The sequence below is a fragment of the Anarhichas minor genome, unplaced genomic scaffold, assembly GCF_050575085.1.
Source record: "Anarhichas minor isolate MPS153535 unplaced genomic scaffold, ASM5057508v1 ptg000018l, whole genome shotgun sequence".
Classification (NCBI taxonomy): domain Eukaryota; kingdom Metazoa; phylum Chordata; class Actinopteri; order Perciformes; family Anarhichadidae; genus Anarhichas; species Anarhichas minor.
The window spans coordinates 9,791,465-9,818,092 of NW_027466464.1; the positions used below are offsets into that span (position 1 = coordinate 9,791,465).

Consider the following 26,628-nt stretch of genomic DNA (forward strand, 5'->3'; position numbering starts at 1 on the left):
GTAAAGATTCAGCTTATGTCACTTATAATCACAATAATAATGATCCGTTTTTCTTTTGATCAAGAATGTCAGCTGACCTGTGTGGTGAGGTATAATACTGAATAACGTAATCACACGTGATGGGCCTTTGCATACCAACGTAGACGCATTAATTAAGGCTTTGAACCAGTTTATAAGACAGACAATAAGAAGAGGCATTTCAACCATTCACAGTAAAATAGATGCTTTATTTTGAGTGTTAGGCTTATGAGGTCTGCAACCAGCTATGAGACACCTGCTCTACTGTTGTCTCAAGTCTTCATCAAACACTCGTATTAAATGCCCTAAAGCTGTCATTTGAACACAATTGTAAAAGTTATAAAATTGTGCGTTTCCTCAGAAGAGGCTGTGGTTATATGTCAAATTCAACACTTACCTCAAAATGCAAAAAGTCGCATCTCGTAGCTCACTGTGGGAATTGAATGTGGCAATCCTGATAAACTAGCTTTACATTTAAGTCCTCCAGGTCCAAAGTTGCCGTTATTTGGCAAAATGTCATCACAATGTGAAAAATGTCATTCATTTATTTTTTTCAGTAAAAAATAAAAATACAACGTTAAATCAGATATCACTTGCACATCTCAAAATTGACCTTCTACCTTCGACAAAATAAATATCAAGTAGGAAAAGAGTCAGATTTAAAGATCGGGGGCTACTTCAGAGCCCACTCTCTCTCCACGTCTGTAATGTCGCTTTGATTTCAAGTCACAGTTGCGTGGCCGGGAGGAGGTGTCATGTTGAATCCAGGTCTCTACGACAACAGCCTTTTCCCACTCCAATTATGCTCTTTATGCTGTTTCAGTGCAACACTGAAGCTGGTTTGTCCATTGATTGCATCCAAGCACTCAAAGCATGCATGACCTGCACTTTTCAAGTGTCAATTGTTGAACTAAGAGTGATGATACAATCACTTCCCAGAGGTTCAGTTTATCCACCTGTACCAAGTCTTTTTTAGTCTGACTCTGGATGGTCAACCACTGGAACACAGAAGCTCAAACTATTTATCCTTTTTAAAAACTAAGCAGTCTAGTGTCTTTTCCTATCAGGACATTTTGGCTCCTCATTTTGATGGTGTGGGCTGGTGAACGTTAAGGAGAGGAAGTCCACATGTGAAGTGCTGGAGGTCTGGTACGCTGCAGTCTACAGGGTGCTCTGCACTCACTTCATTTCAGGTAGACATTGCCAAACCATTCAACACAAATACATCAAGGAATAAGCAATAACGTCTGCAAAGACTAACACGTGTAACAAATTACATTCAATGACGGAATAGTTTGGCAGTGCTTATTTGTGAGAAACGTTCATTCAAGTCCCTGCAGGATGCTTCAGTGTTGCTGGTCAGTAACACTCTGCAGCAAACGCTGTAGATTTGCTCTGCAGATATTTTGTAATACGACCGAAAACAAAAATAGCAATAACATCAAGAGTCACATGATTTGAAGGCCGAACAGTCACTTCATACAAAGCAAAAGACCCGTTACAAAAATGGACATCTAACCATTTTAATGCACAGTCGTAGAAACCAATGCACAATAAACAAAAACAAAATAGTCATTTGAACTTGGTTAGGCAGGTGAAACTGACAGTGAAAAAGCTGCTCAAAAACATTGCAAAGCACAAAAAACAGGAATTTTAGGGTTTTACGCCTCTCATACATGGTTCATAACACTCCATAGGCTTGAATGTCCAGTAGTCTATGGCAGAGAACTTCATCCAAAACATGTAAAGCACAACTGAGTAAGACTCACAAGTTTGACGTTTTCTTTTTATTTCCTCTCATGACTAAAAATGCTATGTATGAACTGAAACAGGACAGAGTCAGACGTGTTCACTTTCATGTGTTTGACTAATCAAAACCCATTTCTCTTAGGACACACACACCTCTGGCTGCGCTGTGCTCAGCTTACTGCTACCAGCTGGAGCGACCTCGGCTGCTGGTACCGAACCACTGGCTTCGGCCCGCTCTGGGCCCGCTCTGGGCCCAGCCACGGTCCTTCTGAAGAGACGCATGCTCATCTGCAGCAGCTCGTTGTCCACCACGGGCGTAGCGGGGTACTGCTTGGTGAGGCCCTGAAGAAGGAGAAGCAGATTTAAAAACACATCTCTCTAAACAACGCAGTTGAGAATGCAGCAAAGATTGACGCAGAGTAACTGCAGTATTGGATTCATTCTACCTTGTCATTTTTTAACAGCTGCCGGCGGATGGCGAAGTCCCTGCGGGCGCACAGGGCCTTGCAGCAGGGCCCGAGGTTTCTCAGCAAACCTGCCCTCTCCACCCGCCTGTTCAGGGCGGCCATATTCAGAGCCCCCAGGTCATGCTCAAACAGCTTGTCAGCATCTGGTAGGACAGAGTGGACAAAGTTTTAGACGAATGGATCACACTAAACAGACACTAACCCATGTTGCCAATTTAAAATAGAAGAAACATAACGAAGGCAAAAACAACAAGCATTGGTGTTAAATGCTGGAAGATGTCCAAACTCTCACCTTTGGGGTCGTCCAGCTCAGACTTGCACACCTCTCTGACTTGCTCCAGGAGCTCAGGCCCAGCGAGGCGCTTGGAGATTCCCGCCCTAAGAAGCACGGCCCCTGGGGTGAACCGGAGCAACGCTGCCCCCGCTGCCCGCGGCTCTGGCTTCGTTTTGGGCATCAGGCTGGACCAGTCCACATCAATGACATCCAGAGGACCTGTCGACACACGGCAGTGATGTTGATTTAAAAAGGAGCGTCTGGGTAGCGTACTTATATATAATATATATATATATATATATATAATATATATATATATATATAATATATATATATATATATATATATATATATATATATATATATATATATATATATATAATATATATATATATAATATATATATATATATATATATATATATAATATATATATATATATATATATATATATATATATATATATATATATATACACATTTCATTTTTCTAAGTATTTCCTGGTACCTGTAATTTTTTCATCGTCTTGCTGATCCTCTTTTTTCTGGCTGTCAGCCAGAATTTCATCCAGCTCATCATCACTGATCGGTTCATACTCCTCTCCCACAGACGCGACTGACTGGCCATCGTCTTCTTTCCCATCATCGTCTCCTGAGAACACAAAGACTTCTTTAAATCCATGTTGGAAATTCGGAAAGAAAGTGACAAAATAAAGTGTTTTGATCTTCTTACCATCGATGCTGTCCGTCTTCTCCAGCTCCCGTTGCTCTCCTACGACATGGTGACTGTTGCTTGGTTTCTCCGGCTCTGGAGGGCTGAAGGCCTCTCTTGGCAGCAGAGGCTCATATTCGCTCCTCTCCTGTCTCATCATGTCCCCTCGCAGGTCGCCCCTCAGGTCGCCCCTCAGGTCACCCCTCAGGTCACCCCTCAGGTCACCCCTCAGGTCACCCCTCAGGTCACCCCTCAGGTCACCTCGTGCCGGGGCCCTGGGGTCTCCGTGGGGCGGCAGGTCCATCATCATCATCCTCTCCCTCTCTCGATCGCCGCCTCGGTCACCTCTACTGTCTCTCTCTCGCTCTCTTTCCCGCTCGTGCTGCTGCATGAGTCCTTCGGGGAGCAAGCGTTCCCTGTCCCTGATGTCCCGCTCCCTCAGGAGAGGTTCCCGGCCAGGCCGCATCAGTAGGGGCTCCCGTGCCCTGCTAGGCCAGTCCCTGGGTTCAGGCTCCCAGTCTCTTGGCTGTTGTAGGGGCGGTTGGAGGAGCAGGGGCTGCTGCTGCTGCTGCTGCTGCGGTTGCTGCTGCTGAGGCCGGAGGTCCTTTCGGTCTCGTTCCCGCTCAAACGGCTCCCTGTCTCTCTCCCGTTCTCGACTGTCGTAGGAGCCGGCGCGGGACTCTGACCTGGCCAGCCTCTCGGAGTCAGGGGAGCTGCGCCTGGAGCTGTGGCTGTGTGAATCCTGGCGGTCTGGAAGACAGCGGAGACAGATATGAGTTAAGCTGGAATCAGAGGTCAGTGTTATAATTAAGCATGATCCTGTCAGTAGCGTTTACAAAAAGATAAATGTAGTGTCAAGATGTGTGTTCATCTACCTGAGGAGGTGCTGCGACTGGGCTCTCCTCTCCTCAACTGGTCGATTCGAGACTTCCTCTCGGCCACTGGAGGGTCCGTCACGACCGGCCTCTCCCTTTCCCGCTCTCGGTCCCGAGAGTTGGCGCCCTGCAGCCTGCCCCGGTGGGGTCGTGGACCTTGGGGGTCTTCTCGGTGCGCTGACTCGTTGGAGGGTGATCGCAAGCGTCTGGATGACGTGCGGCTCTGGTTGCTCCCCATGCTGCTGCTGCGCGTCTGCTCCGGGGGCAGTTTGCGGAGCAGCGGCTGGGACATGAGGGGCTGCGGAGTCAGAGTCGGCAGCAGCAGTATTGGAGGATCTTGGGGGAGCAGAGGGGCGATGGGAGGAGGGTGGCACCGCTCCCTGTCCCTGCCCACTCTGGGGACAACACCTCTCTTAAGAGGCTCAGCCGGAGCCGGTGGAGCTTGTGTTTCCAGTGGTGCTCCTCGGTCTGTGACCTCCTCATCTGACCAGTCACTGAAGTTGTCCATTTTGGACAGAGGAGATGGCTCTGTGATGCCTCCAGTACCACGGTGATCCGGCCTCATCGACGGTGGTGGCGTCCTGGGCCCTCGCTTCCTCTTATTATGTGGCTGAGGGGCAGATAAATCTTCATCAGACACATCAGATTCTCCCTCTCGTGACCGTTTCCTCTTTCGATCAAGCGCCTTCTTCTTGGCTCCTTTCTTGGGCGAGTGTACGGGTGGAGGTACGTCTACAGCACCGCTGGTTGGGGGCTCGGACTTGAAACGTTCTCCCGCACCTGCCAGAATGTTGCCACCGCCAACCTCCTCTTCCTTGCGACCCTTCTTCAGTCCCTTCCTCTGAGACTTTGTCTTCTTTTTACCCTCCTCGTGGGCCTGGGAGCCAGCAGTGTCTCTGTCTTCGCTGGAAGCGGCGAGGGCCGAAGGAGGGGGGGGGCGGGGGAGGCGGAGGCGGTGGCGGCGGTGTGGACTCTCGCTGGTCTCTGCCTCTGCTACGAGAGTCGGACGGGGTTTCCACAAGGGGCTCTCCTCGCCTGTCGCCTCCTCTGGTGCGTTCCCCGCGAGGCTCCAGGTCCTCATGGCGGCTGCGTGCTTCCCTTTTGTCAGCGGCTCCTCTGCGCTCCTCATCCTTCCAGTGAGCGGGCTTCTCATCAGTCGGAACAGCCCTCGGGGGAGAACGCAACAAGGGCTCCTGGGGCCGCACCACCTGGCTCAGCATGCGATTTTTGTCAGCACCTGCACATGAACAGTCACATACCACACTCAGTACTTAGCATAAAAGCAATCATTCTCATATCAGCTTTGACAACAGACCGCTTATCTGTGCCATTTCCAGGAAACCAGTTGATGTTCATTGGCCAGAACATGATTAACAGCTTATTTCCCTTGAACAACTTTTTTTTTTGTAATTGCAGTACACGAGCAGTGAATTCCCCAACAAATGTGTCCTTGCAAAAATATTTCCCCTACTGTCAGGTGGATGCAGACACACTGGGCTGGGGAGGAGGGGCGGAGGGTGGAGCTTGGCCTGCCCTCGGCCGATCGGGCGCTCACTTTTCTCTTCTGCACTGTTGTAGCCGTCGCTGTCTGCAGGACTGACGTCCCGAGCAGCTCGCTTCGGCGAGGCCCTTGGGCTCGGGCTGCTCTCCACCCTGGGCCTCTTGCGACTAAAAGGAGAGAGGAGGAGAATTATTACACATACTCCTCAAATACCAGTAAACATAAACATTTGTAAACTTGAGGATTAATTGTGTAGGCTGATACGTGCCTCGTCTTGCGGTCATCCCGGGTGTCTCTGATGGGCCGGTCGTCCCTGGTGTCATCTCTCCTCTCCCGCCTTTCCTCTCGCCCTCTCTCTCGCTCCTCCCATTCCCGCTGCCTCTCTCTCTCCCGCTGCTCCCTCTCTCTCTCCCGCTCCCTCTCCCGCTCCTTCCTCTCCCTCTCCCTCTCCCGTTCCTCCCTCTCTCGCTCCCGCTCCTCCCGCTCCCTTTCCCTCTCTCGCTCTCTCTCCCTCTCTCGTTCCCGCTCCCGCTCTCTCTCCCTGGCCCGCTCCCTCTCCGCCTCCTTCTCTCGCTCCTTTTCCCTCTCCCTCTCTCGGTCCTTCTCTTTCTCCCTCTCTCTCTCCCGCTCCCTCTCTCTCTCCCGGTCACGAGTCCTGTCGTCTCTTCTCTCCTCCGTTCTATCTGTCCTGCGGTCCTCTCTCCTCTCCTCCCTCTCAGGCTCATCTGATCTCCCCTGGTGTCTATTTGGAGAGGCTGCTCTTTGATCTGGGAAACAGAAAATTAAAAAGCTTAGCCAAACAAATTTTGGATAAAAAACTACCATACAATACGATGTTTTTTGCAGGCTTAAAATAAAGCAAATCCTCACCTCCACCTCTCTCTCGGTTGTCTCTGCGATCCCGCTCTGCGTGCCCTCCTCTCCTGTCGTAGGAGGAGTCTCTGGCCTGCTCTCCTCTCCTGTCACCCTCATAGCGATCTCTGTCTGCGCCCCTCTCAGAGCTCCTTTCGGTAGCGGTGCGGTCGGTGCTCCTCTCTACACTCCGCTCACGCACCGCGCTGCTCCGTGACTCCCAGTTGTCATGGCTGCTCTCCAGCTGGGAACCCCGGGAGTTCCTGTTTGAGCCTGAAATTAAATAACAGAGGAACTTTAATGTGCTGTAAGCATTACCTAAAAACCTCCTCGTTACTAAACATTTCCTTATGGCCACAAATAAAACCCACTATGGAACCGAAAGCACAATGTGATGTCAGTTCTTGCCTTTATCAGAAGTTTCAGTAGCACGCCCTCTCCCTCGTCCATTTCTCTCAGTTCTGTCTGTCCTGTTGTCCGTCCTTCCTTCAGCTCTTCCTCCGTCTTCCCGTCCATGACCTCTCCCATAACTCCTGTCCTCCTGAGCCGGTTCCTCCTTCCTGTGGGCATCAGTCCTCTCCCTCTCCTTTTCTCGCTCTCTCTCCTTCTCCCTCTCCTTCTCCTTCTCCCGGTCCCGCTCTCGTTCCCGTTCGCGGTCACGGCGCTCCAGCGACTCTCGACTGGAGCGGGTCTCTGCTCTGCTCTCTCTGGAGTCCTTCACGTCCCTGTTGTCCCTGTTGTCTCGAGAGTCTCGGGTCGTTTCCCTTCCTCGGTCGCGACCGTCCCGTCGCTCACGAGCCTCTCTGGTCTCGCGGTCATCGCGAGCATCCCGTGATGAGACCTGTTCAGAGTCATAGTCCCGTTCGTCGCGGTCTTTTTCTCGCTTGCTGCGGCTTTCTGTTTATAAGAGAAACACAAAGTTGAACTGATGAAAGAAATCATTTGAAATTCAATTGCTTAATTGATCAGAATTGTGGCAGTTTAATTTTCTGTTAATCATAAAAGTGGTCAATGTGTTAAATATGGTAAAAAAAAGATCAACTATGAGAGAAACAAGAAAACACAGCACTAGAACAGAAAGTCACCATCTCTGCGCTCATGCCTGCGCTCCTGAGCAGGCGGACTCCTCTCTCTTTCACCACGGCTCCTCTCGCGGCCACTGGAGTGGCGCTGGCTGGGGCTCGATCTGTCAGATCGGCGATGTGGAGAGGCGGCGCTGTGGGAGGCGGGAGGCGATCGGGAGCGCCGGGAGCTCGGAGGGGAGGAGGCAGACGCCGGGGCCGCCGCGCTCCGGTGGTAGGTGGGAGAGGACGAGCGCCGGCGGCGAGGAGACGAAGAGTGCCGCTGGGCAGAGGAACCCGAGTGGGAGGAGGGCGAGTGGTGGCGTGGAGGAGTGGGGGTGCGCTGGTGGCGTGGAGGAGAGGGTGACCTGCAGTGACAAAGGAGACATTTAATGATTGAATCATACTGTTATGATCATTTTAACAAATAATACCAACAGACAGACTAGTTTTGTAGCGATTAAAGCCTTCTGCAAGAAAACCTTTGCTCCGTGGCCCAGGTGTGCTTACCTGCGAGGAGGGGAGACCAGTGTGGGGGTCTTATGGGACGAAGCCTTCGGAGAAGTGGATTTCTTCCTGGCTGGGGGCGAAGTGCCCCTGGAGGGAGATGACACACTACCGGAACGCTCCTCTGATGTCATTGACCGCTTGGCCTTGTGGGAACTGTCTGATCGGTCCCTATGTTCAAAAAGACGAATCCTTCGATAAACGACCACACAGAACACTGATAAGAAGAAGCTTAATGTTGATTACACCATTACTCCGATCCACACTTTACCTGCGTTTCTCCTTCTTCTCTTTGTGTTTTTCTGTATCTCGCCCCCGATCTTTCGCCTCCTTCTGCTTCTCCACAGACTTCTCCTTGTTCTTGTGCTTGCCTTTGTGTTTCTTCCCAATTACAGGAATATCTAGAGGGACTGGGGGAGGAGGACTCGGGGTCCGGGGCCCTTTCTTCTTACTGTGGCTCCCTTTTGAAGGCCTGGACGGAAGAGGAGAGAATAAGTCTAAAGCAGTTCTTGCTTCCCAAATGGCCTAACTTTCCACCAAATGTCAGTGAAAACTGTTGAGTAGTTTATGAGACTCCTCATCCTGGAATCTAAAAATCAAATGCAAACCCAGACTCTTACCTGGTAGATTCTGAAACCGGCGAGGGCACTAATGCCTTCTTCTCTTTCTTTCCAGAGCCTGGGCCTTTGGTTCCACTTTTGTGTTTTGGGGATCCACTTGACTTCCTGGATGAGGGCGAGTCTTGCTTGCTTAACGGCTCTGGGGAGGCCTGAAGGACAGAGACGACAGATCAAGATGAAATTAAAATCAGAGTCCCTCCTACAGTCAGCTGCTCTCCTGGAAGTAGAGATGCTTTAGAAAACACTTTCCGGCTAAATACAAAAAAAAGCATTCTCTTCTTTAGAATCCAAACAAAGGCAGAAACGTACCTTCGGCATGGCGGTGGCTCTTGTTTTGGTGGGGGTCTCATCTTTCTTGATGACAATGTCCTCCCTCTTGTCCAAGTTCTCCTGCTCCAACTTCATCAGCTCACGCTGAATCTTCTGTCGCTTCATCTCAAGGGATAACTCGTAGTCGTAGTCACCGATATCTGAGTCTTAAACAAAAAAAAGAGGCTTCTATAGAAAAATCTGAATCTTAGCACCTGTCATGTCAAAGCCCACATTGATGATATTTAGTTCATTTCAAATCTGAAAATCAAACGGAAATCCCCAAATCATAAGGTCACTTGTCCATAAAACTTGAACAAAACAAGCTAACCTTCGCGATTGGTTTCCCACTCTGTGGGCTCTTCTTCACTGGCTGGGGTGCGCTCCTTTGTGATCTTTATATCCTCCTTTTCCCTGTGTCGGCCTCTGGAAGAGTCTCTCTGCTGCAGAAGGATACGCACGCGGATGTTAGAACGACACCGGCATGTTGCGTCACTTCCTGTGCTTATTCTATATCGGCTAAATGTCTCGCAGTTCCAGGTTCAAAACAACAATTCAGGTTCCAAGTCAATTTACACATGTTGACAATATATTGAAATTAGAGACCGAGGGAGCAGAGAACTCACTTTCGCTGTGGGGGATGTGGGCTCGTCTGGCTCTCGCTTCAAGTTTTCTGGGTCAACATCCTGTCTTTTATTCTTCATCCTCTCCCGCAGATCACCTGTGGGTCTCTCGGCTGACCTGCTCCATTAAGACAAACACAGACATGAATGCACACAACCTACGAGTCAACAACGCTATGGATAATAAGACAAGCAAAAAAACTAAAATCATGCACCAAAATAAATTAAAACAAGCCACCTTACCGGCTGAAGCTAAATCCTTTGCCTCGTGGCTGAGTTCCATGTGTGTAGCGACAAGTGTTGCCGTAACTGCAATTACCGGTCTTCAGCCAATTTCTGCAGTGACTCTGAAAGACGCATACAAATGAGCCTGATGAGATACAGAGACATCCACTATAATGAGACAAACATCACAGCAGGGATGCAACAAGGACACAAAGTTCAGTAGAACACAACACAGCAGGCTGCTAAAAAGGAAGTATTGTGCATTATCAGGTTATACATACATCAGCAGCATTACTCCCAGTGCTGGGGCCAAGTCTTTCAAACACACTGGGCCGGCGGGACGGGGCGGCGGGGTTGCTGGTGCTGCTGGTCGTGGTGCTGCTGCTGCTGCTGCTATCAGATATGGTTTTTGAATTCTCCACTGTTACCTTCCGCCTGATCTTGGACATTCTGCAGGACTGGGAAAAAAGGACAAACTATGCTTAATGAAATGTCAACGATTAATCAGCTGCATCAAAACAACACCGAATAAGACATAAGCATGAATGTAAAATAATTACTTCACATTGCACTAAAATATCTTTGCAGAGTGACTACACTGCCAATAGAGGCCTGATTCCATTCATTCTGGATCAGGGATAACGTTACATAATTTAGCACCATAAATTGCGACTAACAATCATTTAAACCAAGCAATCTTCTTTAAATATTGTAATATAAATGTGGCTACCTGCAGTTCTACTATAGGTGGCAACACATTCAAAACATAAACACAGCAAACGGCCTCTTGATGCAGGTGCTCCTCGGGCAGTCTCGCATGCTAGCTTAATGTTAGCTCCAAGTTCCTAGCTAACTGCACTATTATATTTGCTTTTGTTTACATGTTTTACATTCATACACGTGTATGTGAGATTGGAGATTGTTTCGCCCGTTAATGACTGACTGCCTCCTGCTAAAAACACACACAACCGAAGGGAGGCTAATGCTAAAGTTAGTGAACCAAAGAGCTAATGACTTCATGTTTTCTCTCAGCGCGGGGCCTTCAAGCTTGCTTCAGTCGCGTGCTTTATGGATATTGTAGCTAAAGATAAAGTCTCACCCAAGATATTGATTCGGCGTCGCATCGACTTGAGTCCAGGAAGTGGATTCAGCACTTGTAGAAATAACAAGGCTTATTCTTTAAAGTCAGGGGCAGAAACTGCCATTGGTCCCTTCATGGTGGCCGAGGGTGAGCGTTTGCCTTTTTCTTCTTCGGTGGTTTTCGAGGCCGTGTGTACTCCAGGGTGTTGTTGCATTGCCGCCATTCACCGAATACTGGTCGTCTTCTTCTTCTTTGGGGTTTATTGGCGGTTGGCAAACAACAAATTGTTGCATTACCGCCACCAATTGGTGTGGAGTGTGGATTAGGAGGTCTACTACTTAAGTATTTGTATGCTTGTAGTTACTCATTGTGGCCAGTAGATGGTGGTAACATTGATGACGAGAAATGCAACCGTTACTAAATCAATTATTACCAATATTAAAGGTGATCATTGTATTTATAGTAATTCATATTGACTGGAAAAGGCTGGTTATAATGACTCTACAAGGCAGATAGTGCGCTTTCTCCATCAAACTCGTACAACAAAAAAATCCACATGTCGACAGATGTTTCCAATATCTAGTTTATGTTTGTATATCGGGCGTGGACTTCATATTCACATAGCAAGTTGTTTTAATTTTTTATTCTTATTTATTTTCAATGCGGAGCTGCTTAGATTGCATTATATCGCTCATGGATTCAAATTGTTTGGATAACTGAATGTATATTAAGACCACACACATTATTAATATGACTTTAAAATTGATATAGAGCAATAACAATCAATGTATTATCTGTGTGATGTATAAATGATGGTCTTAGCTTTCATTGGAGCTGCTTTCTAACAAATACAACACGAGTACTAAATGTGCTCAGGAAGTAAAAAATAAACAGAAGAAAGACATTGACAATTCATCTGCACAGTTTTTATGTTCACAAAAATGACTTTAAACGTTGAACTCTCCGCCTTAATTTGTAACTGCTCAGTCTGTTTGAACTGGACTTGATGCAGTTTGTGTTTTCTCAATAACCTTGAGAGCAACGGTCTTCACAGCAAGCAGAGCTTCGTTACAGGCCCTGGAAATGAACGATGGTGGCAGGAGGAAGCCGTAGCGCCCGCGGTCCTGGAGCTCAAAAGTGAAGGAGTATTTGATGCCAAGGTTGTACGCCCAATCATCAGAACCGCCAGGAGCCAAATCTGGAGAACGGACAGAGACATGCATGAGTTCTTTGTGAGTGACTGAATCGAGCCAAGCTGATTTTTGCCATAAAAAAAGAAGCCCTTCTTACATATTGTCTTTGCCCCGGAACCATATCTGTAGGTGTTCCTGTAATATCTTCTGATTAACTGGGCAGCTTCTTGAACCATCTCAAGCTTTTACAAAAAGACACAAACACATTTCAGAGTTTCTATGTTTTATCCAAAGTGACAGGATCTGATCTTTTTTCTGTGGAAACATCTATGACTGTCCACTCACCAGGTCTTTGTGGTTATCCGCCTCATCCAGGGTGCAGGAGTACGGGAAGAGCAGCATCTGAGAGTAGGAGTGGATGCTGAGGTAGATCTGAACCGAGTCCTTGTGACTGCGCAGGAAGCTGGCCACGGCCCCCGTCTCTGGTTCCGACTCAGGAAACGCACCGCAGTAGATCTCAGTGCAGGGCTCATCAGAGGCCCCCTCCGCTGGAAGACACAGAATCCCCTCACCTTACAGATGCTACCGAGACTCCCATGTATGACAGAAAGAAGAGTTCAACGTGTTCCTCAAAAAGAAAGGGGACTGTAACGCCAGGGGAAGACTTACTGCACCAGTTGGCATCAAAGTTTCGGTTTAGGTCGACCCCGATGCAGTTGCTGCTCTTGCTGATTGAGCGGTTTTTCCTCCACATCCTGTTCTGAGACAAATTAGTCTTAATGTTAAACAAATAAATCAAATAAATGTTATCTTTACAACTGCTCGAGCACTCAGCGATACACAAAATATGTGTTCTTACTGTTGTCCATGTGTACTGGTATCCATCAGGGTTCATAACAGGCAGGATGTAGACGTCCATGTTGTCCAGGATGTCAGTAATCTCTTGGTTTATCTTGTAAAATGACAACGCCTGTACAAGAAGGGACAATGATTTTAGTGCTAGACCAGTCTGAAACTGACCTGATAGAAAACAAACAAACCCATACAAGACATCCCCACACTATTGATACTACGTTACATGTACTCACATATTGTACAAACCATAAGCAGAAAGCAGGAGAGATCCACTCTCTGGCATGGATCCCACAGTCAATCCACATTGCTTTTTTATTCGGTCTGTTATTTAGAGACAACTGAGAAAGAGAGTGTCAAAAAAACCAGCAACTCCCAAGTCAGCTCTTTGACTGGAAAACAAAAGTCTCTGAACACTTTTCAAATGAATGTAATTCTAAGGAGGGGGGGGGGGGGGGGGAGATGCTGATTAGCTTGTGATGAATGCGTGCCACAAACATCTTTATCACCACTGCAGCCTATCAGGCGATGGGTGGGTGTACCTTCAGAACGTAGAGCGGTCGCTTCTCATATGAGGAGCCAATGAGAATGACTTTAACTGTGCTCGGGTTGTCCTCTTGGGTCCTGTTGATCCACCAATAGATCTACAATGGAGACAAGTGTGTTTGGATGTAAACTGTGATATTTACATGAAGTGCAGTACATCAATACACCAATAGTCCTGCAATAAAGCTCGTTTGTGAAGCTTAAAATGTTAAATTTGTTGCATTAATGCCTTTCTGACACAAAATCAGCAAAAAAAAATGAATGTTACGAAGCTGGAAAAGCGTACATCCTCAAGACTGTGATATCTGTCGTAGAAAGTTGAGCTGCTTCGTGGGTCAGTGGAGTCGTTCCTCGTTTGCATTTCAATCAGCTCGTTGGTGTTGGCCAGTAACACCCTGAAATAAACACACAAGTAATTAACGAAAGCACCAAACTAAAGTGCACAACTCTGTCTTCAGACAAGCGACATACTCGTGTGTTATGGCGCCTTTCTGTAGCAGATCATTGACAGTTTCTGAGCTGTTTGCAGGAACAAACAGGTGGACCTCAGTTTCTTCTTTAATGTAGTGAGATGACACAGGCTGCCACAAGGCTGTCTGGGAGAAAACATGCGACACAATGATTAACAGACGGAAAATAAATAGAGGGATGCAATCACTGATAGAACAAAATCCTATTTCTACCTCATATTGAGTGGAAATATTCTTCAAGATGTCCACTTGTTCCTGTGTTTTCGGGGTGATTGATAGAATTTGGTCTCTGGATGAAAAGAAAAACAAGACATTAGTCAAAATACAATGTCTCCAGGGAATGATGCAGATCTTGGTAATGTGTCAATGACCTATCTGTGTTCGGGCACCACATCATACATGGTAGGAGGGTGTGTGTTTGCATAACTGTGTCACAACCTATTTTCTTTGTGGAAAACCATAACCATCAAGAAAATCAACTTACTGCATTTCTGTGCAGCATCCTGTCTTCAGGAGTGTGTCCAAATTCATTAAAACAAACAAAAGCAAAAGAGTCCTCATGTTGTCAGGATCCAGACTGGAAATGATCAAGGTTTATTCAAACCATGGAGGTAGGGACACAATATTGATTCAAACTGTGTTTATTTAGAAGTTAAACATTACTTCTTTCTTTTTTTTAAAGATGAGGGCATAGATCAGCCATCGTAGCCGAGAGGGAGCAGGTTATTATACTGTTGTTGCTGTACAGCCAGCAGGTGACATATTTGTATAGTTTACAAAAGACTAAAATAATATAATTGATTTTGTATCATTTAATTTTTCAATACAAGCTGGAAAAGACAGTGCAGTAATACCTCCCCGCCGGTAGGTGGCGCCAGATAAATGACAGTTGGACAAACAGGAGGAGCGCGACAACCTGGAAGAAGGTGATGTGTTGTTAGAGTTCTCAAGGCAAGATGTCGGGCCACGATCAGTTGGTCCTCTGTTTGTGTGAATTAACAAGGTAAGATATTATACTAGGTTTCTAACCGAGTATTTTTTTTTAAAGATGTAACGAAAAGATACAACGCTAATGTGTTTGTTTAACGCTAAGCTAAAGCTACTAGCCACGAAGTACAAGCTCATGTGACGTTCGTAGGCAGCACTCACTTCCTTCGTCGTAAAGTCTGTTGTATATTGTAACGTTATTCTGACAATAATTAATGCTCATTTAAACCTGAGTTATGTACGTGTATAACGCTATTTAAGTAGTACATTTTGATAAGCTACAACGTCCTATGTCACATCAATGTTCCTGTAGGTCTCCCTCAGCTTGTTTGCACATTTTGCTTTCATGTTGGAATTTAACATTTTAGGGTCACAGCCTTTAATCACAGTATAGTCTTTAAATCTGACTCTCAGAAGCCAACTCATTTTTACAAAGCATCAATTTGTTTCCCCTCATTACTTAATCCTACTAGCTTTTATGCATTCTCTATCCCCCTCTCTAATCGTTTTTTTCCACTGTGTTGCATCTCTGTGTTTCAGGTTGCTGTGGAAGTTGCTGCTGCCCCTGGTGTTTCTGTGTGTGCTGCTGATCGCTGTCCTGGTCCTGCTGGTGGTGGCGGTGCGCTTCTGGCTTCAAAGCAGCAGGAACGCTCGGAGGGCGAGGGACGGCCGTCCCACGGTGGCCTTCTTCCACCCCTACTGCAACGCTGGTGGTGGGGGAGAGAGGGTGCTCTGGTGTGCTATCAGGGCGCTGCAGAGCAGGTAAAGCTGATTTCATTCAAACTGTTACAAAGTCTTAGTGGTTTGCAGTTTGGTGTGTCCTCTTTCCCTAATCTATGTGCTTACTAGTTACTGATTTACGGCATTTTCCAAGATGGCGTCACATTCAATTTAAACTGAATCTTGAATTTCATCTTCTGCTCAGGTACGTGGACATCAACTTCGTGGTGTACACGGGGGACCTGGGTGTGACGGGACAGCAGATTCTAGATGGTGCGCGACGGCGCTTCAACATCGCGCTCCCCCGCCCGGTTCAGTTTGTGTTCCTGAGACACCGGCTGCTTGTGGAGCCGGGCCTTTTCCCTCACTTCACCCTGCTGGGACAGAGTGTGGGCTCCATCTTCCTGGGATGGGAGGCGCTGACGGAGTTTGTCCCAGACATTTACATCGACTCCATGGGCTACGCCTTCACCCTGCCCCTGTTCCGCTACTTGGGGGGCTGCAGCGTGGGGAGTTACGTTCACTACCCCACCATCAGCACTGACATGCTGTCTGTGGTGAGAGAGAGGAACCCCAGGTAATAACTGTGTGTCTTTACCAAATATATTTGTGTCACAATGGCTGTGTTGAGAACATGGCATTTAGGGCCTTTTAAAAAATCTTATATCATAAGCATTCCTCAAAATACCACACTGAATAATTTTATACACATACATACAGAAAAGGCAATGTAGAATGACTGCGATTGACTTGTCATTTGATTCATAACTAAAATTTCCTCCTTGCTAACCCCTCAAATAACACAAACTGTTAATGTCCTAGGTTGAACAACCCAGACTACGTCTCCAACAGTCTCTTCCTGAGTGCCTTCAAGGTGGTCTACTACTGCCTGCTCGCCCTGCTCTACGGCTTGGCCGGCTCCTGCAGCGACCTCATCATGGTGAACTCCTCCTGGACCCTCGATCACATCCTGTCACTGTGGCGCGCTCCCAACCGCACCAGCGTGGTCTACCCGCCCTGCGACGTCGGCGCGTTCTTGGACGTCCCGCTGGAGGAGGACGGGGACAGGAAGTGCCACTCGATCGTCTCCATCGGGCAGTTCAGGCCGGAGAAGGACCACCGGCTGCAGATCAGAGCTTTCAAGAAGGTGTTAGACAGGAGGAGGGAGGGGGGCAGGGAGGCCCTGAAGCTGGTTCTGATTGGTGGATGCAGGAACCAGGAAGACGAGGACAGGGTGCTCATGTTGAGGGGGCTGTGCCAGGAGCTGGGTGTGGCCGACAGAGTGGCGTTCAAACTGAACGTGCCCTTCGAGGAGCTGAAGAGAGAGATAGCAGACGCCACCATCGGACTGCATACCATGTGGAACGAACACTTTGGAATAGGTAATTAATCTGAGTGAGGTCTTCTTTAGATTGTCTAATTTGAGTTCTGTGGTTTTTAAACGGTCATCTTGGCTCTTCTCTTTTCCCCCTGTAGGCATCGTGGAGTGTATGGCAGCAGGGAAGGTCATTCTGGCACACAAGTCCGGCGGACCCAAGCTGGACATTGTGGTACCTTTCGAGGGAGGCCAGACGGGCTTCCTGGCTGATGACGAGGACAGTTACGCGGAGGCCATAGAGAGGATCCTGGCGCTGCCGCCCGCCAGCCGGCTGCACATCAGACGCAACGCACGTCAGTCCGTGGCTCGCTTCTCAGACCAGGAGTTTGAAGCCTGCTTCCTTGCTGCTATGGAGCCTCTTATGGGAACTCTTGAACGATGAGAAGAGGACTCATTCTTTGTGTGTGTGTGTGCATGTACAGTTAACGTCACAGTGGCTATTTGACACTTTGAGCACCTTTACTTTGATGCACTTAGGGCTGCATTGCAATGTAGAACGGTTGACAAATTGCTGATTAAAACAGATGCAGTGATCCCTCACAGGGAAGGTTGTTGAAATCAAACACTGCGCTTCTTTTGCGTTTGTAATAACTCTTAGTACAGTTTAGAGGAAGTTTGCCTCATGTGTTTAGTGAAAATCCTGCCGCAGAACATCGTGTAATTCTTAGTTGTATTTGTAAATACCAATATCCTGAGCAATGACATTTTTTCAGTATGCATTCCTTTGTCAGTAGTGTCAGTCTAATTCAAAAGAGATGTATTATATTTAGTGAAAAGATGTCTTTTAGACAACTGTAAAATGTAACAAAGGATATATTTATTGTTTACAAGAACTAGAATTCTCTACATGCCCAAAATGGGAAGTATTTTTGATATTGATGATGAATGTAATAAAGATGTGACGAGAGTAAAGAATTGTCGCATTGATGCAGTTTCTCAACGGATGGATTAATTGTTCACGTCTATAAAACGTCTTCCACCAACAGTCCAAAAGCCAAAGATATCCAAATGACTATCGTAGAAGTAAAGCAAATATTCACATTTCAGCATTCTACAGAGATAAGACCTCATCTGCAATGAGCTTTCATTTTCTAGGCACATTGTATTTGTTGATTTAAACTAATTAAAATACTTTATGTAAACGCCTAAAGTTTCCTAAGAAGCTGCTGAATGAATTGGATTTAACTCAATAAATCAGATTTGAGCAGTATACAATAGAGGGTGTGAATGAAAGCAATCTGTTCTGAATTCTTATAGTGCTCATGTTTTTTGGGGGCAGCACCACGGGATCAATAGTACAGAACAAAGGTTAACAGCTGTCACGTGAAGGAAGGTAGAGGGACAAAAGGGGAGGGTAAGGGGCGGCGCATAGGGGGCGCTAGGACAAACGTTTAGAGGGAGGTAAAGGAAGAAGTGAGGAATTTCGGTCTGGTGCTCGTTAAGATGAGGTCATACGCGCTTCTCTTGGCCCTGCTGCAGTCTCTGGGATGCTCAGGTGAGTGGCTCTCTATTTGAGTAGTTCATGAGCAGATGCAGCGACTGACCTCCACACCGTTGTCCTTGCAGGAATCCCACTGTACAACTCGGCGCTGGAGGCTCTGGCAGACAGGGGTCTCGGAGCAGCTCTGGCTGAGGTCAACTCTGTGTATGCGGCCAACCATCTTTACCGGGTCACCCGAGGCTCTGTCACAAGGGTGAGTCCGCACACACAGAAGTCTTTTAGAATATATCAATTTGCAGCGTCTATATACCCAGTTTTATAACTTTTATTGCAGGTTGTAATACTCGGTGGATGCTTTTTACAGTATAACAGCAGTATATGTTCTATGATGTCTGCCAGATTATTCCCATGGGCCTGAACACCACTGACCTGCTGATGGCGTTTGGCATCAAAGAGACAGAGTGCGTGAAGGCTTCCAGAAACGACCCCCAGACGTGCGCCTTCAGACCTGGCTTCTTCGTGGTGAGACATTCAATGACATTGAAATGTATTATGGTTTGTTTTAGTTCACCTGGAGTAACAATGATTTGTAAAACAAAGTAAATTCTCTATTTTCTGCAAACTGCCACTTACAGGATAAATAATAAATAGGATCAGTGCCAAAGGTTAAATGTCTATCTGTATCTGTACATAACTCTTGTACACTGAAGGCTTCATATCTCAATTCCGGGTAGGCCCCATGTTGACTGACTGATGCAGCCCACTGTTTGTGTTGGCCCGAATTTACTGGGACAGAGTGTGTTGATCAACTCCGCTCTGCCATGATGCAGTGGGACGCAGCGACGAGATATGTGCATTATGCAGAATATTACAAATACCATCCTCTCCTTCACCTGCAGCCGTCCTTGTCCTGCTCCAGTCGGGTTCGAATGTCGGCCACCTCGACCCAGGTGGTGTCTCTCAGATGCGGCGGCGACTCCTCCAGCTCCAGCTCCTCGTCTAGTGAGGAGGTGAGGACACAGGAGGGGAGGGGTTGTAGTCACAATATGACAAGCGTCCTGAACTATATAGTGCGTGTGAGTAATATCAAAGCTTTGGTTCCACAGATGATCTCAAGAGGGAGACACCAGTTCAACATCCCATTTGTAAATAGAGGTAAACTCGTTCTAACTAGTGATGGTAAACTACAATCAGGTGCTGAAGTATCTCAACATTCACCAGTGTGGTATTCAATGCACAAAACTAACCACAGCCCCAATATCTTTCAGCAGTCCCGGCTCCTCCTGCACCTCCTCCATCTTCTCAGCCTGGTCGCTTCCTCCAAGGCCAGAGAGCAGAAGATTGGCCCAGAGGCGACACTTTCACCAACTACCTGGTGTGAAAGTTCAGCTCACTCTGGAAAGATTTAGGTGCTGATGAGAAGACAAGCTTGAATAAATAAACAGAATTTGCTTTGTTACCGTTTTCTTTCTTAGTGTAGGACAACAAAAGACCACTAGAGGGAGTCTAAGCTCCACTCACCAACTAACACATTTCCCATTTTAATCATTTGTACATGGATAGTGAAGTGATGGTGCTGAAATGCATCACCTACATAGCTCTTCCCAGCTAAACTTGATCGAAACCATTTGAACAAATGAGGACTCTGAGACGGATTGAGGTCTGGTTTGAACATTTATATTGTGATTTTCAGTTTATATGCAGGATCATTTCACTTGGCCCCACATGTTCACATCAATAACTTACATACTGCACTGTAGCAAACATCCTGTTAAGACAATGGCAATCAGTTATAAGAAATGGTACGTGGCCTTCCAGCGGTGATCAAACAGCGCTTGTGTGGAAACAACCATCTTCATGACACTTCAAGCACACATTTCCACACTGAAGCCAATTTGAAACCAGTTTAAACGGTATGAAATATTGATATGACATCCTCGCAAAACAAGGACGTGTTGATGATGAGTTCCTTGAAAAGGACAGCGTTAGCACCCTGAAAATAAAAGGCATTGCTGCTAGAAATGAAAACCCTTCATGATCCAATCTGCAGGTACAAAATCAAGAGACAAGCAACATTCAGTCTAATGCAAGTCAGATGTTTTCTGTTATTGACTACATGATTTAACGCTTTGTACATGAACCAGACAAATGTATCCTTTTCAACCGGGTCCCCTTGTGTGGATGAGTATACTTCACAGGACTGAATCCAGCCTGTACGATCCACTTCCCCGAACTGTGATACCATGTGACGTTAGAAGGCGGCGGGGGCCGACAGTAACGGAGTAGCAGGTACGAACTGAAGGATAAGGTCCACAAATCAAGCCCACGCACGGGGAACTCGCAAAGTCCACGAAGATACAGTCACAGGCCTCCTCCTCCATTTACAGTCTGTTAAATAAAAAACAATGTTGGGCAGTCCAGACGCTGCTGAACCTTTGGAAGAAAATCTCCTTTCTGCCTTTGACCTCTGTGCAAGACTTTGGGGATAAGGCTTCCTTCTGATTTGCATTTGCTAAGTGGTGAAACAGTCTAGAAATGTTTGAGTCGACAGATTTAAAAGTTTAACGGTTATTTTTTTTGAGTGTTTATGTCACTGAATCATTGCCTTCATGTGTGTAATTCATGTTTGAAGTTACACCGTCTCATATACATTCCATTGTGCCCTAATGTTTTCTTCCTCTCTAGACTTTGTTGAACAGCTAGACTTATAAAAAAAAATCCTTCCGTTTATCGCTCATTAAATAATTTTATATAAAACCAAACCTAACCGTTCCCGCTCCACGAAGGCCTTCTTAAACGGTTAACTACTTCACCACCGTATAATCAGACACACATGCATGCATGTATGCATCGCCAGTCTCAGTCTCTCTCTCTCACTCATGCACACACACCAGAACAGCTGCATGTTTTACGGCTTGTTGTTACATGAAGTCCATGCAGTACCAAAGCAGAAAGATCCCGATGTGTCTTTTTGTTGTTGTTGTTTTTTTTGTCTCCAGTACGCGGCACAAACGTACGGCAAAGAAGCGGATAACATGGTTTGGCTCAGACCTGGATCCAGTCGTATTTGCACAATTCTTATTTGTGTATATTTAAATCTGCTTGGTGTACCAGACGGGCGGGGTTTACCACAACACAATGTCTTCCAGAGAGTTTAGACAATCGCAGAAAATTAAAAGACCGTTTTACTTTTCTGTGACCTCAAACTTACCTGCTCCAGTCTAAATTGTCCCAATAATATAAACCCCACCGATCCAGAATGCCAAGCATGTTAAAAAACTGCAATAATTAGCAAACACTAACTGACCGTGGTCTGGTTTGGGTTTTAGTATATACACAGTCATCTATCTATCATTGGGATCCCAAGAGGACAGAAGGTACTCAGGAGTTCGCTCCCATTTCACTTATCAGTGTTCAGTTCCATATATTCTTTCATTGTCTATTCATCCATCTTCATAATGTCCTGATCTCCAAGTTTCAACACTCGCCAGTAAGTTTGGTTGTGTCCCCCCGTTTGGGTGGTGCGGGCGGCGGTCCTCGTCGTATTGTTGCATAGCCTGAGATGTTTCCTCCATTGCTTTGCTTTCCTTGGTCCAGGAGCAGCTCAGGGGGCGGCGGAGGCAGCGCCATGTCGTCCATAGTTCCCACAGGGTCCAACTTGCCCGTGAGGCCGGCCGAGTTGAGGGAACCTTGGCGACCCACTGACTTTCGCTTCAGTGTCCGGTGGAGATCATCCAGGAAATTGGGCTGGCCTGAGCTGCCCTTTGGGGAGGTGGGTGGAGGTGGTGAGAGTGGAGGGGGCTCCGGGGTGGCGTTATTACGCCGCACGAGCGTGGGTGGAGGAGTCTTCTTCAGTGAGCTCTTCCCCCATGTAGAGTTGCTGACAAGGGGGACAGGTGGAGGAGGAGGGGGAGCCTGGGGCTGGGGGTTGACCACGGCTACCCTCGGAGGTCCTCCGCTATGGGCGTCACTACCGGGAGGGGGAGGAGGGGGGAAGAGCTCAGAGGGCGGGGGAGGAGGTGGGAAGTAGGCGCACTCAGGTGGTGGGGAAGGGAAGTCACCACTGGTTTGCTTTACCTGGCCCACTTTAGCCTGGAGTGCCACGGGCAGGTTGGCCAGGTTGAGCTTGCCTGGTTTCGGGGGAGCAGGGGGTCCAGTTGAAGGGTCCTTGGAAGGGGATCCACTGGAGGAGGAGGTGGGACCCGGTGGGGGAGAAGGGGCGTTATTCTGGGGAGCAAACTTGCTGAGCAAATTTCTCCTGGATTCCTCATAAGAAGCCGAGGAGTCAAACTTGGTGCTGGAGTTCCTCTGCGGGGCGGGAGGGGGTTTCTTGGTTCCGAAATTGGAGGACCCAGTGGGTGGCCTCCGCAAGGGGGCGCCCATGTTTCCAGGAGGGAGGGGAGGAGGAGGTGGAGCCGGGCCCGTGACAGGGGCTAGGGGAGGTGGCGGGGGAGGAGGAGGTGGAGCCGGGCCCGTGGCAGGGGCTAGGGGAGGTGGCGGGGGAGGAGGAGGAGGTGGAGGAGGAGGGGCGGCGGCAGCGGCAGGGAAGCCAACGTTGCTGTCTGGAGGAGGAGGGGGGAACTCTGGAGATTGCAGCTGCTGGCCGCCCCCGGGCTGCCATCTTGGTTTGGTCTTGACTGCAGGTGGGGAAAGGGGGGCTTTGGGGCTCTCTGCGTGATTGGCTACTTGGGATGAAGCTCCTGGAAACTGACTTGCTAGTTGTTTCACCAAAGACATGGTAGGAGGTGTTTGTTTAGAAATGCTGTGCTGCTTGGGGAGAGTCGGAGGGGGATGGCTGAAGTTGTGGCCTGCCTGGAGGCTGAACTGCTTCTTGAGGGGCGCAGGTGGAGGTGGGGGTGGAGGTGGCGGTGGGGTCGGGCCAACCAGGGCAGCAGGAGGTGGGGCGGGGGGAAACGGAGAGACAGGAGAGATAGGTTTGAGGGCTGTGTGAGGGACAAAACCCGGGGTGAAGGTTTTGGGTGGTGCTGGTGGCGGTGCAGGGGGGGGCGGGAACTGGGCTGGCACTGGGAACTCCTGGGGAGGAGGAGGAGGTGGCGGCGGAGGTGGGGGCGGAGGAGGTGGAGGTGGCGGAGCAGGAGCAGGCGGTGGGGACTCCTCAAGGACTCCATTTGGAGAGAGGAGGTCCCGCGGCGGGCTGGGAAACCTTTCCTTTAGTGCCTGCTTCAGCCCGTTGGGGTAAACAGAATGGCTCATGGGAGCCGGCGCAGGAGGTGGTGATGGAGGAGAAGGAGGGGGAGGAAATGCTGCTCCGTTTGTCTGTGGAGCAGGAGGAGCCGGTGGCGGGGGAATGAAGGCAGGCGGGGTGGCCGGGCTGGGAGGGCCCCGCTTCAACATCGCCATGGCCGACCCAGGGGCCGGCATGGACGGCGGAGGGGGAGGAGGAGGTGGAGGTGGGACATTAGTCCTTGCTGCAATGTGATTCACGTTGGGTTTGACGGGCACCTGTGCTGCAGGTGGTCTCAGACCTGAGGGCAGAACTTGCTGCCCTATTGCATGGATGTGACTGGGCAGCCTGTGGTGATTGGCAGCCTGGGAGGCCATCTGGTTCTGCAGCCTGGTGATGGTGCTGTACTTGTACATGGTGGGAGCCGGCGAGTGGTGCGACACCGTTTGAACCGGGGGCGGGGGAGGAGGGGGAGGCGGAGGTGGGGGCGGTGGAGCCAGCTGTTGCTGCTGCGGGGGCGCGTGGGTGTAGCCGCCGACGGTCTGCGGCTGTTGCTGCGGCTGTGGAGACTGCGGCGATTGCTGAGGGCGCTGGGGATACTGGGGATACTGGGGAGGCGGCTGCAGGACCTGTTGAGGAGACTGTTGCTGGGGATACTGGGGAGGCGGCTGCAGGACCTGTTGAGGAGACTGATGCTGGGGATACTGGGGAGGCGGCTGCAGGACCTGTTGAGGAGACTGTTGCTGGGGATACTGGGGAGGCGGCTGCAGGACCTGTTGAGGAGACTGATGCTGGGGATACTGGGGAGGCGGCTGCAGGGCCTGTTGAGGAGACTGATGCTGGGGATACTGGGGAGGCGGCTGCAGGGCCTGTTGAGGAGACTGATGCTGGGGGGGCAGGTGCTGGTGTTGAGGAGACTGATGCTGGGGGGGCAGGTGATGGTGTTGAGGAGACTGATGCTGGGGGGGCAGGTGCTGGTGCTGCGTCGTCGCCTGGGTCGGTGTCTGGGGGTGCGCTGACGGGTGCTGATGCTGCAGCGGGTGCTGTTGGAGGGGCTGAGGCTGCACCTGAAGTTGGGGAGGGGGTGTCAGGGCCGGGTGATCCGCTGAGTGCTGGCTGTGATGCCGGTGACTGTGGGAAGCGTGCGGCAGGGTGGCCCCTCTGGTTGCCTCCATTCTCATATGCTAAAAGGAGACAGTGTGTTAGCTCGGTGAAGTGGATGACATATTCTGTACCAGATTAGCAACTATAACAGATTTTCTTTCATCCCTGCCGTCTTTGAAAGAAAGCCGTACCTTGGAGCTTTCCTCGATCTGGGTACCTCTCTTCCAGGCCTCGGAAAATATGGAGCTCACCACACTCTGGGACCGGCCATGAGAAGAGCCCGTGTCCACTCCACTGTCTGACTGGCCTGAGTGATTAGACTGGGACTCTGGACGCAAACACACAAATGACAGTAAGACTTTTTGAGAGAGGAATATTATCAGTGGAGTAAAATCTGGATATATTTGTCTCTATATCTATATCCTTTGTCTTATTATGGCTGATTACTTCTGACTTTTCTTTTTATGTGTCTCCCTTGAAAGCCCAGACTAGACACTCTGTTTGAAATCCTTTGTGATGATGAATTAAACTTACCAGGAATGCTGGCAGAGCTGGAGCCTGATCGGATGCTGGAGGTAGAGAGAGAGGACCAATCGTAGGCCGCCTCTGTCCTCTTCATGGCCTCCTGGTAGTTCACATATAGTTGCTTGCCATACTGCACACAAACACACAATGAAATACAATTAATTAACATGAATTCTCCTTTTTCGCAGACTAAACAAAGCAGAGCAGAAACTCACCTTGGCGATGCGAATTCCATTCACCCATTGGTGCAGGGTCCTGACGTCATCACAGCAGAGATACTTGATGTACTGGGACTTCTTCTGGATTTGGGGGTGCTGCAAAAAGAAAAAAGTTAATATATATTTGACTGCATTATTTTACATTTCCATGACGTTTGCAGACTGTTTCAGATCTTTACGTCACACAACACGAAAGTCTCCACTCGGAAGGAAGACGGAGGGACAGGGCTTCACCTTCAGGGCCAGGCAGTAGTCGGTCGGAGCCTTGTATTTGCTGCGGTAGTCCTGGCCGTAATACACGTTGACATGGTCCAGCTGCAGGAAGCACACGAGATCTCTGGATGCCTGCGGAGGGGGAGACAGAGGAGGATGGATCGACTTCGAAAAGGGGCCGAGGTTGAGTGAAGCTGCTGCTCTGATGCATGCCGCCTACAGGTACATCTAACATTTTTGGTGACAGTTTGGACTGACTAAATGTTTAGAAACGTCCAATACAAAAGCCTTAATTACATATTAATAGCCTTAAAGTATTTTGGAGCACATGCCGTTTCTATGCTTGAGTGCAGTTGCTCTAAATGGGCTTTAAATAATTATGCTAAGATCCAAGTCCCACTTTAGTCAAAGTGCTCATGTTTTTGAGGGTAATTACACAGATCTAAAATCAGTATACAGTGCTCTATTCAATGCCTGAGCTGAAACTCGAATGTATTGTAGGACTCAACCTACTTTGTAGCGCACACAAGGTTGCAGGATTTGAATAAGGCAACAAAACAATCAACAGCATTGGTCTCTGGCAGCGCAGCCAGTGAATGCTGCTGTCACTGAAAATGACTTTGGAGGAGGATAGGGCTAAAAATGGAGCACATGTGTTGTTTGTATTGTGTTCATTTCGATCAACAGGAAATGCCACAGAGCACACTGTGTGAATCTGGTTCTCATAACGCCAACCCACATCTCTGAACTCCATCTTTATTGTGCCTGAACTACTCCCATCCCATGCCTCACGGACCTTGGCTTTGCCTTTGGGGACGTAGTAGATCCCCGAAGCTCTGAGGAGGAAGTAACGCTTCTTCCACGACTTCTTCCCGTCCTCCTTCAGCCACAGGATGCCCTCGATCTCCGGCACCGACACCGAGCCGCCACAGAAGCACTCCTGACGGACGCAAAGAAATCGACGTCACAGTTAGAGATCCATTC

The 26,628-nt window shown here is 48.6% G+C and overlaps 5 protein-coding genes across 9 annotated transcripts in view; 2 read left to right on the top strand and 3 right to left on the bottom strand.

Moving 5' to 3' along the window:
- Positions 1 to 547: 547 nt before the first annotated feature.
- zc3h13 (zinc finger CCCH-type containing 13) lies at positions 548 to 11,098 on the bottom strand. Its single transcript, XM_076094471.1, is given in 21 exon segments — positions 548 to 2,109; positions 2,214 to 2,377; positions 2,527 to 2,727; positions 3,015 to 3,158; positions 3,240 to 3,968; positions 4,094 to 5,015; positions 5,017 to 5,330; positions 5,565 to 5,761; positions 5,863 to 6,361; positions 6,465 to 6,719; positions 6,855 to 7,343; positions 7,532 to 7,875; positions 8,018 to 8,185; positions 8,286 to 8,486; positions 8,635 to 8,783; positions 8,944 to 9,110; positions 9,275 to 9,386; positions 9,570 to 9,684; positions 9,810 to 9,913; positions 10,073 to 10,249; positions 10,891 to 11,098. Coding segments are annotated over 20 exon segments (5,646 nt in total). The 5' UTR covers positions 10,241 to 10,249; positions 10,891 to 11,098; the 3' UTR covers positions 548 to 1,905.
- Positions 11,099 to 11,855: 757 nt separating this feature from the next.
- On the bottom strand, positions 11,856 to 14,434 carry cpb2 (carboxypeptidase B2 (plasma)). The gene is made up of 11 exons (XM_076095041.1): positions 14,358 to 14,434; positions 14,087 to 14,162; positions 13,875 to 13,999; positions 13,690 to 13,798; positions 13,400 to 13,501; positions 13,094 to 13,198; positions 12,865 to 12,975; positions 12,675 to 12,765; positions 12,351 to 12,553; positions 12,163 to 12,247; positions 11,856 to 12,070 (listed from the first exon to the last, which is right to left on the bottom strand). The coding sequence occupies exons 1-11, from the start codon at positions 14,432 to 14,434 to the stop codon at positions 11,856 to 11,858; spliced, it is 1,299 nt and encodes a 432-aa protein (XP_075951156.1).
- A 327-nt stretch (positions 14,435 to 14,761) lies between these two features.
- Positions 14,762 to 17,892, top strand: alg11 (ALG11 alpha-1,2-mannosyltransferase). Its single transcript, XM_076094993.1, has 5 exons — positions 14,762 to 14,876; positions 15,401 to 15,622; positions 15,786 to 16,157; positions 16,403 to 16,962; positions 17,057 to 17,892. Exons 1-5 carry the CDS (start codon positions 14,830 to 14,832, stop codon positions 17,338 to 17,340), a joined length of 1,485 nt encoding a protein of 494 aa, XP_075951108.1. The 5' UTR covers positions 14,762 to 14,829; the 3' UTR covers positions 17,341 to 17,892.
- A 155-nt stretch (positions 17,893 to 18,047) lies between these two features.
- On the top strand, positions 18,048 to 19,858 carry spp2 (secreted phosphoprotein 2). 3 transcript variants are annotated; one of them, XM_076094995.1, is made up of 6 exons: positions 18,048 to 18,453; positions 18,525 to 18,652; positions 18,799 to 18,921; positions 19,299 to 19,409; positions 19,506 to 19,554; positions 19,668 to 19,858. In XM_076094995.1, the coding sequence occupies exons 1-6, from the start codon at positions 18,402 to 18,404 to the stop codon at positions 19,778 to 19,780; spliced, it is 576 nt and encodes a 191-aa protein (XP_075951110.1). In that variant the 5' UTR covers positions 18,048 to 18,401; the 3' UTR covers positions 19,781 to 19,858. The 3 variants fall into 3 exon arrangements, with proteins under 3 accessions (XP_075951110.1, XP_075951111.1, XP_075951109.1); XM_076094996.1 differs by having other exon boundaries at positions 19,671 to 19,858; XM_076094994.1 differs by having other exon boundaries at positions 19,506 to 19,858.
- Positions 19,859 to 20,054: 196 nt separating this feature from the next.
- Positions 20,055 to 26,628, bottom strand: part of raph1b (Ras association (RalGDS/AF-6) and pleckstrin homology domains 1b) — a 34,657-nt gene continuing 28,083 nt past the window's right edge. For all 3 annotated transcript variants that reach the window (XM_076095050.1, XM_076095049.1, XM_076095051.1), the window contains 6 exons: positions 26,441 to 26,584; positions 25,666 to 25,776; positions 25,429 to 25,527; positions 25,223 to 25,343; positions 24,880 to 25,016; positions 20,055 to 24,768 (listed from right to left, as the gene is read on the bottom strand). In XM_076095050.1, the coding sequence (XP_075951165.1) occupies positions 21,877 to 24,768; positions 24,880 to 25,016; positions 25,223 to 25,343; positions 25,429 to 25,527; positions 25,666 to 25,776; positions 26,441 to 26,584 (3,504 nt within the window). In that variant the 3' untranslated portion in view covers positions 20,055 to 21,876. The remainder of the gene's footprint in view (positions 24,769 to 24,879; positions 25,017 to 25,222; positions 25,344 to 25,428; positions 25,528 to 25,665; positions 25,777 to 26,440; positions 26,585 to 26,628) is intronic.